Source organism: Rhizoctonia solani, chromosome 10 (assembly GCF_016906535.1).
Source record: "Rhizoctonia solani chromosome 10, complete sequence".
Lineage (NCBI taxonomy): Eukaryota > Fungi > Basidiomycota > Agaricomycetes > Cantharellales > Ceratobasidiaceae > Rhizoctonia > Rhizoctonia solani.
The window spans coordinates 1833280-1848856 of record NC_057379.1 but is presented as its reverse complement, the minus strand read 5'-3'; the positions used below and the strand labels follow the sequence as shown (position 1 = coordinate 1848856).

At 47.9% G+C, this 15577-nt stretch overlaps 3 protein-coding genes across 3 annotated transcripts; 1 reads left to right on the top strand and 2 right to left on the bottom strand.

Moving 5' to 3' along the window:
- Positions 1–257: 257 nt before the first annotated feature.
- Positions 258–1631, bottom strand: RhiXN_08732 (S1/P1 nuclease; the record flags this gene model as incomplete). Its single annotated transcript, XM_043328548.1, has 7 exons — positions 258–416; positions 467–879; positions 930–959; positions 1013–1116; positions 1165–1308; positions 1364–1511; positions 1562–1631. The coding sequence occupies 7 exons, from the start codon at positions 1629–1631 to the stop codon at positions 258–260; spliced, it is 1068 nt and encodes a 355-aa protein (XP_043183933.1).
- Positions 1632–1939: 308 nt separating this feature from the next.
- On the bottom strand, positions 1940–3786 carry RhiXN_08731 (WD repeat-containing protein; the record flags this gene model as incomplete). The annotated part of the gene is made up of 5 exons (XM_043328547.1): positions 1940–2197; positions 2259–2973; positions 3022–3382; positions 3451–3494; positions 3551–3786. 5 exons carry the CDS (start codon positions 3784–3786, stop codon positions 1940–1942), a joined length of 1614 nt encoding a protein of 537 aa, XP_043183932.1.
- A 5291-nt stretch (positions 3787–9077) lies between these two features.
- Positions 9078–13678, top strand: RhiXN_08730 (Retrotransposable element Tf2 protein; the record flags this gene model as incomplete). Its single annotated transcript, XM_043328546.1, has 2 exons — positions 9078–10235; positions 10289–13678. 2 exons carry the CDS (start codon positions 9078–9080, stop codon positions 13676–13678), a joined length of 4548 nt encoding a protein of 1515 aa, XP_043183931.1.
- Between the last annotated feature and the right edge of the window lie 1899 nt (positions 13679–15577).

Sequence of the window (15577 nt, the reverse complement as noted above, 5' to 3'; positions counted from 1 at the left end):
GTCAAGATCTCGTTCAACAACATCATTGACTTTGACAAGCCATCCTAGTTGTGCCTCAGCAGGTCCCAAAAAAGCTTAAGAGTCAAGGCATATAATCTGTCACCAGCTTAATGCTGATGCGGGACAATTGGGGAGTGTATTCAATAGATTATCTACATTCTCTTTTGGTCACAAGCATTTCCTACTCATACATAATCTGAATCATATCACACCAGCTATCCATCCAGCATCTTTTGCGTTCTAAGAAGCCAAACAAGTCACTTGAAGAATGGAACAATGCCATGCTCCTTTATCTCATCGGCGGATCCAAGCAAGCTGTTAAGTACACTTGCCAACCTCAGCCCACCCATCGCAAGTTGTTTCTCGACTATTAACTCTTTGCGAATGCGAGTGGCGTATTCATCGGATAGCTTTCCCTGTTCCTCATTAGCGAGCCCAAGAAGGCCATAAGAGCCCTAAAGCTTACCAATTCGCTTTTGGTTGGCCAGACGGATGTACATAGTAAGGGGTGTGTTTCCTCCGCCCAATGCAACGGGCACAAGGTGGAAGGGATGACAAAGTCATCAACGTGAGAAATGTCTGCTTGCAAGACGGATTGGACGCTCATGTGTATGCGCGTATCATTCAAGCTTGGTTCAGGGCATACGATCCACTTCTCCCTCTCAGCAGCCCAATGGTTGTAAACGCCGTTGAGGATATAGCGAATATAAGGGTCGTAGTTCAGTCCTGTCAGAACAGACTCTATCCTCTGGTTCCGAGACGCTTCGTGTTCCGAGATGTTTGCCGAATGAGCAGTCGGGAGTATGTTGGTGTACTCAACAGCATCGACGAAAAGTACTTGATGGTCAATAAAATGATCATCCCAAACGGTGTGCAGATCTAGCGAACCAGTCAGAGTTTGAAGTACTGCAAACCGTAACCAGGCTTACTGGTGTCTCTCTTGTTCCATTTCACTTTGACTAAGTATATCCTTCAGTCCTTTGAAAGCCTCAGCGTAGTGAATGGTACGAACTTTGATTTGCACCCAAGGCTTCACCAGTGAGATGAAATGGCTGATGGATGTCTCCGAGAAAGTGCACCAAAAACCGAAGAGCATGGTCACGGTGGATGGGCGAACTAGCACAGATCTTTAAAAGTGATCGGGATGGGGGATGTCTCGCTCACGTGTCAGCATTGGCGACATGCCTTGCTCCATCTATAATCCCCTCCAGAATGTTGCGTTCCTCCATCCAGCCTTTTTCGCCAAATACACACATCGTTGGTGGTTTATCGCCTTCGGCGTTGACAAAGTGGAGCTTCGAGTACTCGCTAACATGAGAGTGACTGAGTGAACGAGCCAGTTGTCACGGGGGCTAGCACTCACTGGTATGCACTATCTTGTTTGATCTCATCCTGCCACGACGCGACACCAGCCAGATTACATTTGTAGGTTGGAGGAAGAATCTTACAAACAGCTTCACGTGCCGAAGGTAAGAGATAGATCTGGGCAATCGTGGCGGTGATTTGGTGGCCTGTGACACTGATCTATAAGCAAATCCCATGATCGCTGAATGAAACGAACCAAATAGTCCCCAGGCCTGTGCAGAACGAGTTAAAGACGCCAGGCCAATAGTCAGGAGAATAGTACGCATGGCGAGGAAGGAGATGAGTGTGTGTTAACAAGCGTAGTAAGCTCGTATATATACCCAAAGGCATGCGGTGTAGGCAAGCATTCTTCGAGTGGTGCACGTAAACCTTAGGCAGTTACCGGCCGGTAACTGGTCTTCCGTATGAAAGTCGAGCCCCGGTGCCTGGATAATGAGCGCTGGGCGCTCAGTTCCTGACAATCAGGGCAAGAAGACGGGCCTCGGCAGTATCTTGCGGGTTCAAATACTGCGCAAGAATACTTTTAATTCCCAACAAGGCAAGCTCATTACGTTACATTCGCGAGGCCGCTCAGTCAACCAATTAGTTTCCACCCCCCGACATCTCCAAACGTAACCGTCCTAGATTCTCCGGCTTCCTCGCCTTCGGCATCATCTTCTGGTTCAAACGAGTTCGCAAATTTGCCTCCATATCCAAACCCAATAGCCGCAGCCCCTGGTCGTTCAACGAAGAAGCATTCCGCGTCTCCAGTATCAGACGAAGGACCAGAAACAACACGGACTAGTTGGATTTTCGTACATGGCGTACAAGTAGACGGGTCGATCGTGAGACTCTGTCATTATGGACCAAGATGAAGCTTAGACCTGGAAATAAAATAGTATACGGACACTTACCTTGTAGCCGAGTAAAATCCCAGCTTTGAGGTTACTCCACAGATCGGCTCCAACAGTGGGATAGGAGTCCCACTGCCTCTCCCACTCGGAATCAACCAGGTCCCAGTCTATAGCGAGGCCGGGTTGGGGGCCATCATTGACAGGAGTAGATTCCTCTTCTGCGATACGATTTCCCCCGTCAAACCATTCTCCTACCCCTTCCAGTCCATCAACCGCTTCCACATCCACACTCGTCACAATCACATTCGCAGGGAGATCTTTTCGCTCGGACGGAGGAACAACGTGATAGTGAGTGTATCGCGACTTGGTTTGCACAGTCGATTCGGCAGGGGTATCGACAGGAGCAGGTCGTTCGACAGATGCTGAAGGTGCAGGCGTCCCATAGATGATTCTCGTTGCCACGGATTCGGCCATATCTCTATCAAACCCTTTTCGCTTGTTCTTATTTGCATGTTTGGCGGGTGCAATGGGTGCATTGACTTGAGTTTTGGTGGCCGTTATAGAGTCCCCGGCAGGCGCAGGTGTGAACGTGGCCGTTGTAGAAGTTAGCGCAGGGGTTGTTCGTGGAGAAAAGGCAGTACCGGCAGCCTGATGTTTGCGCAATGCCCTGCGACGCGCGTTGCGGCTCTTCGTGGTCGTCTTTCCCTCTCCAGGCGGCACAGGTGGCTGAGATGGGGTGGCACGAGTATATGAAGAAGGGGCAACGTGCTGGGTGCTGCAAAGGCATTGAGTAAAAATGTAATCTCGGTGCAAAGCTACTTACGGAACCAAAGACTGACGAGATACCAATGGCTGGCGAGGTATCGGCTGAGGTTTAGGACTGGAATCAGAGCCAGAATCAGAATCAGAGTCAGAACCAGAACCCGAGTCACTGGTTGACTCTGAGCTAGAGTCAGCGCTAGAGTCGGAATCGTCAGAGGTCGAATCCGAGCTTGAGCTCGTGGCATCTTCAGAAGATGATGGCCCGGCTTTCGATGGTCCTGCAGGGGTTTTTGTGGGGAAAGTAGGGCGTGGGACACGGGGTTTAGTTGATACCTGTGGTCGGTTCGCGACGCTTGTGGATAAAAGCGGTGCGGAAGGAGCGGGCACTGGTGATTGGGTTTTTTGTTTTTTATTTGGTTGGTCTATAGCCCGAAGTCAATCATAAGCTATCTGACGTTTGGGCTAGAATAGCTACCCTCGTGCAACCCACCTTGGGTTGCCTTTCGTTTGTCTGTTCGAGGTTTATACCGTACTCTGCAGGAATAAATGGATCATTATTTGTTAGCGTTGTTAAAGAACACCACACTCACGTAACAATGTCACCATCTCTCACGACTCCTGCTGGACTAGAGGGTAAAAGAGCAAACCCATCCAGTTCGAGCACAATTTCGTCGTTCGCCTCGGTCAAACCAAGTACCCGAACGACGTCCTTCGTCAAGTCTTCGACATATCTAATATCAGTCCCAGGTGATATGACGTGCCAAGCTTTCAGAGGCTCAAGTGGAGAGGCTGTTTGGACACGAAATCTGGTGAGGGTCGAATTCATGTTTCTGCAATAAGCATTTGTAAATCATGGCCACGTGAGCTCGTGCTGATGTAAGCTTTCCCCATCAGCCTTCAAATTGGACTTGTTCTACCCCTAGCTTTGCAGAATCGAGCAAGTAAACCAGTAAACTTGATCGCAAATCAAGAAGGTATAGCCGTTAAAACAGCTCAAAGCTATAGGAAAGGTTTGGTACCGTAAAATTAGTAACAGTTTACGGCCCGAGCTTCGTGCATGACGTTGAATCACAACTAACGGAAATGCACAGACACGCTACATCGAAAATAAGAGACGGTAAGAACTTGGGGTCTACTTTGACATGTTCTCGGCCACGCGCTCCATGACTAATTGGTCTAGGCCATGATCAGATAGCCATACCGTGAATTTTCTACGCTTTTGAAACCTGCCGATCCTTCCCGTGCTTGGCTTTTACATGGCGATTACGCGCATCTCTTCTGGTAAATCGTATTGAACAGTGTGGACAACCGAAATCGAGTCTGTCCCCGAGTCGCCAACCTACGGGTAGTAAGCGAGCATGATTTCGAGGTATGAGCGCGTCTGTCACGGCTTAGGCCTAATATTATGCCAATGCATGAGCCAGACCCCCAATGACATTGATAGCAGATATGAAATACGCTTACCTCTTCCCGCAGATGAACGGTGCGTCTTTATTGAAAGATATCCTCCTTAATCGTAGCTCTGAACGCCATCGGGGATGTCACTTACAAATGCCTTTCCAAGTCGGGTCCCCTGTTCAACCTCACCCCACACCGACACCCCGTGATCGGACTAATATATGCGCAACTATACAGTGTTATAACCGGAGCCAATAGTTATCGACTAGACTCACTGCACGGTTTCATTCCACCGAACGCCGGACGGCCGGCAGACTTTGATCTTCCCAGAACTATGAGCTTGCATATGGTCCAGTGACGCATACACCTCGCGATATCTGATTTCGGAAGTGGTAGCGGCCAAGATACTAACATCGCTGTTTGTTTGAACCTGATGAACGTCTTCCTCTGGGTGTTTGGTGATGGTAGATTAGCAACCGGGACAAGTCGGGGTGCAACCCATTAAGCGAGCGGATTGACATTAACTCGTTACTCGTTCTAGATCTAACCGGGTTCGCACGTACTAAGATTACCAACCATTGGCGATTGATACGTGTCAAGGGTCTCCAATGTGTGGTCTATCGTTGGGTCAACAGACGTTGTGCTAGCGGTGCTTAATGTCTACATGTCAGCTAATCAAGCTCATGGCGGTTAAGAAACTGGTGGCTTACATTCCACATATTTCAGTTGAAACAGGAAGTCCGTGGTCTATGCATAATGCCGGAAGGAAATCTTCATTACAGTTCATCTCAGATCCAGTGGGAATCGAAGCCAAAATAGAGGTGGCACATGGTGATTGGTAGATATCCGTCATGCCCGGGGAATCTGAAGGAGTACACTGTACTTGTGCAGCAATACTGAAGTTATCTAGTCGCGTAAAATGCCAAGTCGGATAGTTCAACCGACAAGTTACGGTCTGCACCAAGTATGGACCTTTAAGCTTGGCTGAACTTTGAGTATCGGAATAACGAGCTCACCCTGGTCCCAGCTCATTAGGAAGAGGCTATTCGTGTCCTATTTCTATCCCTAGCTCTTGGTAAAATAAATACCTGCGAGCTTTGACCGAAGCACCGCTTTATGCTGTCATAACACGCTTGAAAGAAACTTATGCCAAATTGTGAAGCATAACCGAAGTGATCACTCCTACATTAAAGGGAAATCAACGGACCTGCGCAAGTGAATATAGTACCCGTAGGGTGTTACCAATCCATTCGAGTGAGTACACCCGGATTGCGACAACGTGCCCACATCCAGATCTAGAGTCGACCCAAACTCAACATGTGCGGAGACCTGTTCAACCTACCTGTTGGAAACCTGAACTAGATTCAACCATGTGCTTCTGTGCCAGGGGTGTATCTATACGAGCAGGGTTAAGTCGTGGATCCATAGTCATGCAAAACTCCATTTTGAAGGAAGCCGCATTTATTGAGCAACGCCAATTTGAACGCAGACGTGTATATAAATCGCTGATAAGGTTATAAACCGGGTCCAGAACGGGTTGCGAACGGGTCCGGGACCCGCCTGGAGGCTTTGGTGTCGGGTGAGTCGGTTCTCTGTCAGCTCGAAGGGGTGTAAGGGCTCAAATCCGGGCACCGCAGCTCATGGCGCGTTTCCGAGTCCCAGATATTCGTTTTGTCCTTTTACTCGATTGGCTTTATGTCGTTTGTCCACAGGCACACGGAGCGTGACGATTTTGTTTGCTCGTTTTGGGTCAATCGATTGTTTTTTCTTTAATGTATATTTTGTATTTAAACCCCTACACCCCTTCGAGCTGACAGAGAACCGACTCACCCGACACCGAAGCCTCCAGGCGGGTCCCGGACCCGTTCGCAACCCGTTCTGGACCCGGTTTATAACCTTATCAGCGATTTATATACACGTCTGCGTTCAAATTGGCGTTGCTCATTACAATCTCCATGATGTATGTACACCGTACTGCCCGTTTGGCTTAATACACGACACCGATTTGAAACTTTTGTATGGATTTAGATATGGGTTCCAAGGGCTGGCTGAGCATTCCAGCTCAAACCTGCGGGAGCACCAGTGGTGTATCACACAAAACTACAATCGTGTCTTGCTTTGGCTTGCATCAAAATCTATTATATAATTAGGAGATGCAATCAAACCATGGGAGCATCACTTGGATGAGCGCTCCAGGCAAAGGTATAATTAACTTTGAACCTCAGGATAACCCTATGAATGAGATCCGCTCTCAGTTGCAGGAATCAAACCCAAGTTTTCAATTCCAATAGACATCCCCAGGGACTGGGTTAAATACGTCATTCCCAAGTGCATGGTCTGTTTGGTTTACTGGGGGCTGGACCCTTGTCAGATAGAAGGAGGCTAGACTTTGGTAGATCCACTTCACACGCTAAATTTACTGGCAAGAACATATGTCTATATAGCCAACGGGATGTCTTACAGCAGGTAATTTGAAGGGGAAGCTTGGGCCCATGTTCTTCTTGTAGTAAGTACCTGCTTCTAATAATCTTGCACATACCCTGTGCAGTGGAGTTCAGCCCCATCAATTATTACCCAGTGTGTGATTGTGCATATATCCATAACCCAATGTGAAGATAGAAACAAATGCAGAAATCTTCTGGTCCATCATCATTCTGCTAATGAGTATGATTCAAAATAATCACTATGTCAAGTTAACATGCACTGTTGATGCCTCCTTCACATTTCTCTGATTCCATGCATTTATGTTATAGCTTCTTGCAGTGAGATGTTCCATTCCTTGGGAGTTCTTGCAGCTTTCAAACAGACACTTGCCCTTTAATTCTCCACATTGTGGTTCTTGCATGCACTGGTATGGAGTAGAGTCATAAAGATATCCTTGCTTTGAAAGTGCAAGGGCCTTCAGAATGCATGAAGGAGCTCAATCAAAGATAGCAGAGAGTTCTTGATTGACCTATAGTTTCTGTGCATATAGTGCCTGCTTCTTGTAATGCAATAGCTCTGTTACACTCCCTTAACATATACCATTAGAATTGCCTCCTTTTTCTGATATTTTTACTATTTTTTATGGACTTGTTATCTGTTGTTTTTCAGTCACATGATCTTGGCGCTTATCATGCCAAGATGCTGTGCCAAGATGCCATGCCAAGGGCACTTAGGAGTAATCCATGCTTCTGCACAGCCTGCAGCACACTTCCTTTTTCTCACAGACACTTCTCTTCTCATGCACACAGACTGCTTTGTAGTTAGTCTCTTTGTTATATAAACAGAAGGAAAATTGCTTGGAACCCCCAAGCTGATTTTACCTTGTCTCTCATCATAGACAGTGTTATGGATATGACATTCCTTTTATAATCTGTACTTATTTTATTAATTACACAAGTAATCTTACAGTAAATAAATGAGATTAAGATGCAAACTAAGGTTTTCAAGGTCCCTCTATCCAATTGTAACCTTTGCAAAACCTATAAACCTCAGGAATACCCTTAATATGCAATATCTTTAGCATATATGCTGTTTTCTCACTCATTTAAATATATATAAATTCAGCTGAGTAGATAAACAGTAACAAGTAATATTTCTCTTGTTTGTAGTATTTATTATTCAAGATCCTATCTTGTGGCTGCATGTTATAACCTCCTAACATATACCATTGGACTCGCACGATTTTTCTGATATTTTTAGTATTTTTTACGGACTTGATATCTTTTGTTTTTCGATCACGTGATCTCGGCGCTTATTATGCCGAGATGCCGCGCCGAGATGCCGTGCCAAGGGCGCTTAGGAGAAATCCACGCTTCTGCGCAGCCCGCAGCACGCTTCTCATTTGTCTTAGTTACTTCTTTCTCTCACGCGCACAGACCATGTAGATAGTGTGCTTTGTCTATATATACAGCAGGGAAATCGCTTGGAGACACCAAGTCGATTTTTACCTCGTCTCATATCCATTGAGGAGGCCCCAGCCAGCTAAGTAGCCGGCCCCCAGAAGTTCTGCTAACGCAATCCCCCTACCTTTACTCATCACACCTCCAGGCCTAAGGCCCCCTCGCGTTACCCGTAGATAGTTAGTTGTTGCCTTAAGCGACCTAGTCAGTAGTAGATAGCCTTACATAGTTAGATTACATAACCCTGTGTAGTAGTACGGCCACAAGCGCCTGCCTTCACCAGCGTGTACCCACCTTACAGTGGTGTACGACATTGTAAAAATTGACTTGTTGTAGGCTTGATCGACAAGGAGAAGACTCCCTGTACTAGCACAAGGGAAATCACGTGATTGGGGCTACTTTGCGGGATATAATAATCAAAAATCCCCCACCCCCACGTAGTACCAAATTGCTACAAGGCAGACGAGTTCTGATCCCCCGCGTACCACGTGTTTTGCCGGAACACAGTAGTTAGCGACCTTAGTCAGCTGAAACACCCGCTTGTAGAAAACCCGCTCATATCACGATTGCCAGATCTGTTGATTTGTTGTAGGGACTATTCAACGCTAGGTGCTTGACGCAAAGGTTTAGCGCCCACACACTACACAAAAAACCGCTCATAAGTCCTGCATCAGGCACCTATTCCCCCACGCCGTTTCCAATTATTCCATCCACACGCTCTGGCGTCCCCCACCCATACTCCCGTCCTACTAGCCGCTCCTCTCAACGTTCCATTCCAACCAATTCCCAACCGGCCTCTTGCAGCACATCACCCACTCCGCGAGACCTGCCAAGGATGGAACCAGAGCCGTCCCCTTCCGCTCTCCTCAAGGCTATCACAGCCCTCACAGCCACCGTCGGGTCCCTACAGGACCAAATCCGAGCCCAGAGCCAACAGATTGTTGAGCTCAGGGCCATATGCAAGGAGACCGCAGACCTCCTTGGGGATAAAGACCAAGGAGCAGCCCAAGCCAAGCCTGGCCCATCGACTGGGCCTGTCACTCCTCCCACCCACTCGGGAGGAGAAGCCCACACTCCAGGCACGGTTAGGCCTGGACTCAAGGCCCCATTCCGGCCTTCCAGAGGAACCGGGTTTGACTCAGAGGAAGAGGAAGAACCAAGGCGCCCCAAAAAGGAGCCTCAAGGAACGCCTAGAAGGCATCTAGGGTCCCTAACCCCCTTTGACGCAGGGTCCAGCGTAAAACGGCCTAAAATGGACCTCCCCGACCCATATAAGGGAGACACCAGGGGCCGCAAAGCCACCCAGTGGCTAGATAGAATGATGCTCTGGGTAGCCCTTCACCGGGACCAATTTGACGAGGAGGAGCAGATGGTTGTGTGGATCCTCTACCACATGACCAATAAGGCCGCAGACTGGGCGCTCCCCATCATTGGGGCAATCATCAAGGGAGAAGGGAACCCTCCTACCACCATCCAGGCCCTAACGGGCAAATTCAAAGAGGCGTTTGCCGATCCAGATGCCAAGAGGGCCGCTGCCAGGAAAATTGCGGCACTCTCCCAAACCACCACAACCTCCGAGTATGTCACGGAGTTCCGCAATCTCATGGCGGAATTAGACTGGAACGAGGAAGCCTACATCGCGCAGTTCACGCAAGGCCTCCACTGGAAGGTGAAGGAATTGCTATCAACCAAAGATAGCGTTCCTGACAAACTCGAAGCAATTTTTGCGGCTTCCATAAAAATTGACAACATACGCCGCAAAAACGAGGAGAACCGCCCGAAGAAGGCACCCGCCAAGTCCCCGGCCACCGTGGCCACTACTTCCACCACCACCACTCAACGGGTCCAACTGTCAGAAGACCCTAACTACGTAACACCGGAAGAAAGGGATCGCCGCCGCGCGTCTGGCCTCTGCGTCAAGTGCGGTCAAAAGGGACATGGTATCAAACAGTGCCCCAATGGCTGGAAGGCCACAGTGAAAGAGTTGGCTAAGGTTGCCGAGGATTCCGAATCGGGAAAAGACTGAAGTCGAGGACTGCTGCCAAGCCCCCGACTCAGAAAAAGGACATTGTAGATACTTGCGTAGAATTTGTTTCTGTTGGACTTGACTCTAATAAAAAACCGCTATTATTCATCAATCTACACGTCCAAAATTCCCAGGCAGAACCCATTAAAACCCTAATAGATTCCGGCGCTACCTCCAACTTCATATCCCCGAGCTTAGTAGAAAAACTCAAAATCCCAAAAACCCAACTCGAAAATCCACGAGTTGTGAGAATGTTAGATGGTACAATCTCCCAGACTGGTCGCATATGGCACCAGGTTCATCTCACGGTTTTGGCCAATGGCCACACCCACTCCATACCATTTCTTGTTTGCCCCATTGGCAACACCCCGGCGATCCTAGGCATGACTTGGTTAACAACAGAGGCTCCTCTCATTGATTGGCAACAGGGACTAGTCACATTCCCTGAACAGATTCAGATTGCCTCAGAAGAGGAAGCAGACTCAAACCCTTTAGCGAATCTTCCCCCACAGTACCACGAGTTCGCTAAAGTCTTTGGTGAAGAAGAGTTCAAGGTCCTCCCGCCACATAGGGAGTATGACATATCTATTGACCTTGTTTCGGACGCCAAACTGTCTCCAGGACCAATATACGGCATGACTGACGCGGAATCCAAGGCACTAAAACAACACATAGACGAAGAATTGGCAACAGGAAAGATCCGTCCTAGTACCTCTTCTGCCGGCGCCCCCGTCATGTTTGTCAAGAAGGCGGACGGATCTCTTAGATTGGTAGTTGATTACAGGAAGTTGAACAAGGTCACCCATAAGAATGTGTATCCTTTGCCAAGACAGGACGATCTCATGGCTAAACTCAGGCATGCCAAGATCTTCACCAAATTGGACTTACGCTGGGGCTACAACAACGTCAGGATCAAGGAAGGAGATGAGTGGAAGACAGCGTTCAGGACCAAATACGGGCTATTCGAATATCTGGTAATGCCGTTTGGCCTTACCAATGCCCCCGCTGCCTTCCAGCATTTCATGAATGACCTATTCAGGGATCTCATTGACGTCACAGTAGTCATATACTTGGATAATATCTTGATTTTTTCGGAAAAACCTGAGGAACACCCATCCCATGTCAGGGAGGTACTATCCCGGTTACTAAAGAATCAGCTATTCTGTAAACTGTCGAAGTGCCACTTCCACGTCACCACGGTAGATTACCTCGGTATTGTTATTTCCCCCGCCGGCTTCTCCATGGACCAGAAGAAGATCGAAGCCGTTACTACGTGGCCCACACCTAAAACGGTCAAGCAGGTCCAGGCCTTCCTAGGGTTTGTTAATTACCTTCGTTGGTTCATCCCCAATTTCAGTTCGGTAGCACGCCCCCTCCATAATCTCACAAAAAAGGAATCCCCTTGGTCATGGGGAAATTCAGAAGAAACTGCGTTCAAAGAATTAAAGGCATTGGTCACTCAATCCCCGGTTCTGATCCACTCCAATCCCAAACTCCCCTACTACCTGGAAACAGACGCTTCAGGAGTAGCTATGGGCGCCATCTTGAGCCAAAGAGGTCCAGACAACCGGCTGCATCCCATTGCCTATATGTCCAAGTCCTTCTCTGGAGCAGAAGCCAATTATGACACCCACGATAAGGAGCTCCTGGCTATCATCAAAGCGCTAGAGGAATGGAGAATATTCTTGGAAGCAACGGACAAACCGGTACAGGTCTTCACGGATCATAGGAATCTGGAGTATTGGATGCAGGCACAAACATTTAACCGTAGGCATGCCCGATGGCGCATATTCCTGAGCGACTTCAACTTTGAGATCCACTATCGCCCAGGAAAGCAATCAGGGAAACCAGACGCCCTGTCCAGACGATCGGACTACGTTGATACATCACCAGAACCAGAGGTAATGCTCCCCGCAGAAGTCTTTGCCAATACATCAGAAGAGGAACTGGAAATTGTCACGGAAATACGCTCCAAGCTAAGGGAAGATCCATCCCTTGAGCCTATCATCCAATTCCTAACTGAAGACGCGGATAACGCTCCTCCCTCCATTCGGAAGGCTTACAGAGACTACGACTGGGAGGAAGATCTACTGTGGTATCGAGGAAAACTGGTGGTCCCGGACTCAGAAGCCCTGAAGGAACGATTACTCAGGGAATTCCACGACTCTCCACTAGCGGGTCACCCAGGCCAGCAAAGGACCCTGGAGCTCTTGAGCCGCAACTACTGGTGGCCAGGAATGAAATCATCCGCCAAGGAATGGGTGGAATGCTGCCCCACTTGTCAAGCCAATCGTCGTGCCCACAACCCAGTCATAGCCCTAAAACCCTTAGAAGTTCCCCCCTTTCCATTTCACACCATCTCCTATGACTTCATCACGGGTTTTCCCAAGTCAGAAGGACATGATGCAATCCTGGTAGTTATTGATTCGTTCTCCAAGTTAGGCCACTTCATCCCTACCTTGAAAAAAGTTTCAGCAAAGGGCTTGGCTGACCTCTTTGTCTCCCACATCTGGAAACTTCATGGGCTCCCCATCAAAACTATATCAGATCGAGGGACTACATTCACAGGGAAATTCCTTAGGGCACTCTACCAACGATTAGGGATTAAACCTTCCTTTTCCTCGGCCTACCACCCTGAATCAGACGGCCAGACGGAACGTGTCAACCAATTTATCGAGTTCTACCTAAGGTCTTATGTAGCAGCGGATCATTCAGATTGGGTTAAGTGGTTACCACTTGCGGAGTATGCCTATAACAACGCCAAGCACTCAGCCACTGGAAAAACCCCATTCGAATTGATTTATGGCAGAAATCCAATCATGAATCCGTCAAACATCCCTGCAAACGTCCCAGAAGCAGACCTTGTGGCAGACACCCTAGCCAGGGAATGGAAGGAAGCCAAAGCAGCCCTCAGAATGAGCAAGGAACGGATGACAAGGGATAAAGGAACCGTCCCGGAATACTCAATAGGGGAAAAAGTCTGGCTAGATGGAAAAAACGTAGAACTTAGGACAAATTCCAACAAGTTAGACCCCAAGCAACTAGGTCCCTTTGAGGTATTGGAGAAGGTATCCAGTCACGCGTACTGCCTCAAATTACCGGAAACCCTTAAAATCCACAACGTATTCTATGTGGGTTTGTTATCCAGGGCACACATATCCCCAAGTCAACCATTCCCAGAAAAACCCCCTCCTGAAACAATAGAAGGGGAAGAAGAGTATGAGGTGGAACAAATTATCGACTCCAAAAGACAACGAGGGAAATGGTTCTACCTAATCAAATGGAAGGGTTATGGACCGGAAGACAATTCCTGGGAACCGGAAGAACTCCTAGAGCACAGCCAAGAGGAAATCCAACGATTCAACAAGTCACGACTGAAAAAGGCTCGTGACTCCGCCAAGAGCCTTTAAGGGGGGGGCAATGTTATAACCTCCTAACATATACCATTGGACTCGCACGATTTTTCTGATATTTTTAGTATTTTTTACGGACTTGATATCTTTTGTTTTTCGATCACGTGATCTCGGCGCTTATTATGCCGAGATGCCGCGCCGAGATGCCGTGCCAAGGGCGCTTAGGAGAAATCCACGCTTCTGCGCAGCCCGCAGCACGCTTCTCATTTGTCTTAGTTACTTCTTTCTCTCACGCGCACAGACCATGTAGATAGTGTGCTTTGTCTATATATACAGCAGGGAAATTGCTTGGAGACACCAAGTCGATTTTTACCTTGTCTCATATCCATTGAGGAGGCCCCAGCCAGCTAAGTAGCCGGCCCCCAGAAGTTCTGCTAACGCAATCCCCCTACCTTTACTCATCACACCTCCAGGCCTAAGGCCCCCTTGCGTTACCCATAGATAGTTAGTTGTCGCCTTAAGCGACCTAGCCAGTAGTAGATAGCCTTACATAGTTAGATTACATAACCCTGTGTAGTAGTACGGCCACAAGCGCCCGCCTTCACCAGCGTGTACCCACCTTACAGTGGTGTACAACACTGCACACAGAAATATTCAGGGTCCCCCCTGTTGCATAGGCAAGTGCTCTGGTGTTACTACCTCCTTACCTATACCACTGGATTTGGACAATTTTTCTGATATTTCTACTATTTTTTACAAACCCTTTATCTTTTGTTTTTCAATCACATGATCTTGGTGCTTATTGTGCCAAGATGCCACGCCAAGATGCTGTGCCAAGGGCGCTTAGGAGAAATCCACGCTTCTGCGCAGCCTGCAGCACACTTCCTATTTCACCTATGTACTTCTTTTCTCACACGCACAGACCATGTAGATAGCGCCCTTACTTCTATATATACAGCAGGGAAATTGCTTGGAGACACCAAGTCAATTTTACCTTGTCTCTTATTCAGTAGAGAAGGTATCCAGCCAGCTAAGTCACTGGCCCCTGAGTAGCATAGCCACTCACCCCCTTATCTCACTTACCACACCTCCCAGGCCTATGGCCCCTTTGCACCCAGTAGTCAAAGTAGTGCGCCTTAAAAGCGCCCAGTAGATAGCCTAGATTACATAAGTAGAGTAGATTTACCTTGTAGTAGTTACAGCCTTAAGCGCCCGCCACTAGCAAGTACCCACCTTACAGTGGTGTACAACATCTGGCGCTTAATCAGCACTTAAGTGCCAATGCACTAAATGCACATTTTCTCCATCACCCGGGCATCCCACCCTGCTGAATTGCTTGCGCTTAGGTGCGCCTGTTTGTGCGCTCCAGAACGCTGGGTCAAACCCCCAAAACAGACAACATTTGGGGGAGTTATGCCCTATTTACTCCTTGGGACATCCAAGGACCCACACAGGTAAATGCTGCCTTGGGGCAAATATTAGGAACTGTTGTTTGTTTACTATGTACCAAAGTATTGGCTCCCTCAAGTGTTTCAGTTGCCACATGTACCTCCTGTACCCTGTTGTAAATTGGGGGAAAAGAGGTTGAGACTCTGGTGCTGAGCAGAGTCTGTGTTGGAAGATTTCCCAATTTCCCAGCTAAGTAAAGAAGTAGCTTCTTTAGGGTTCTCTGGGTCTAGCTATCTTGAATACAATCAACTACAGATATATCTTTTCTCAGTGTAAAGTGTCTTAGTAAGTATTTCTGTAAGAGCAAGAGTACTGGCTCAGGTTCCCTTTGGCAGAGATAGTTATGTAAGTTTCACTCCTAGTTGCAGGAACTAACTGGTTACTTAGTATATATCCTTCTTTAAGGATGATTGCCTTCTGTTCACTTAACCTAAGAACTCTGTATCAGGTCTACAACCTTTCCACACTATGGGTACTTGGGAGATCCACTTATACAAGTTTAAGTTA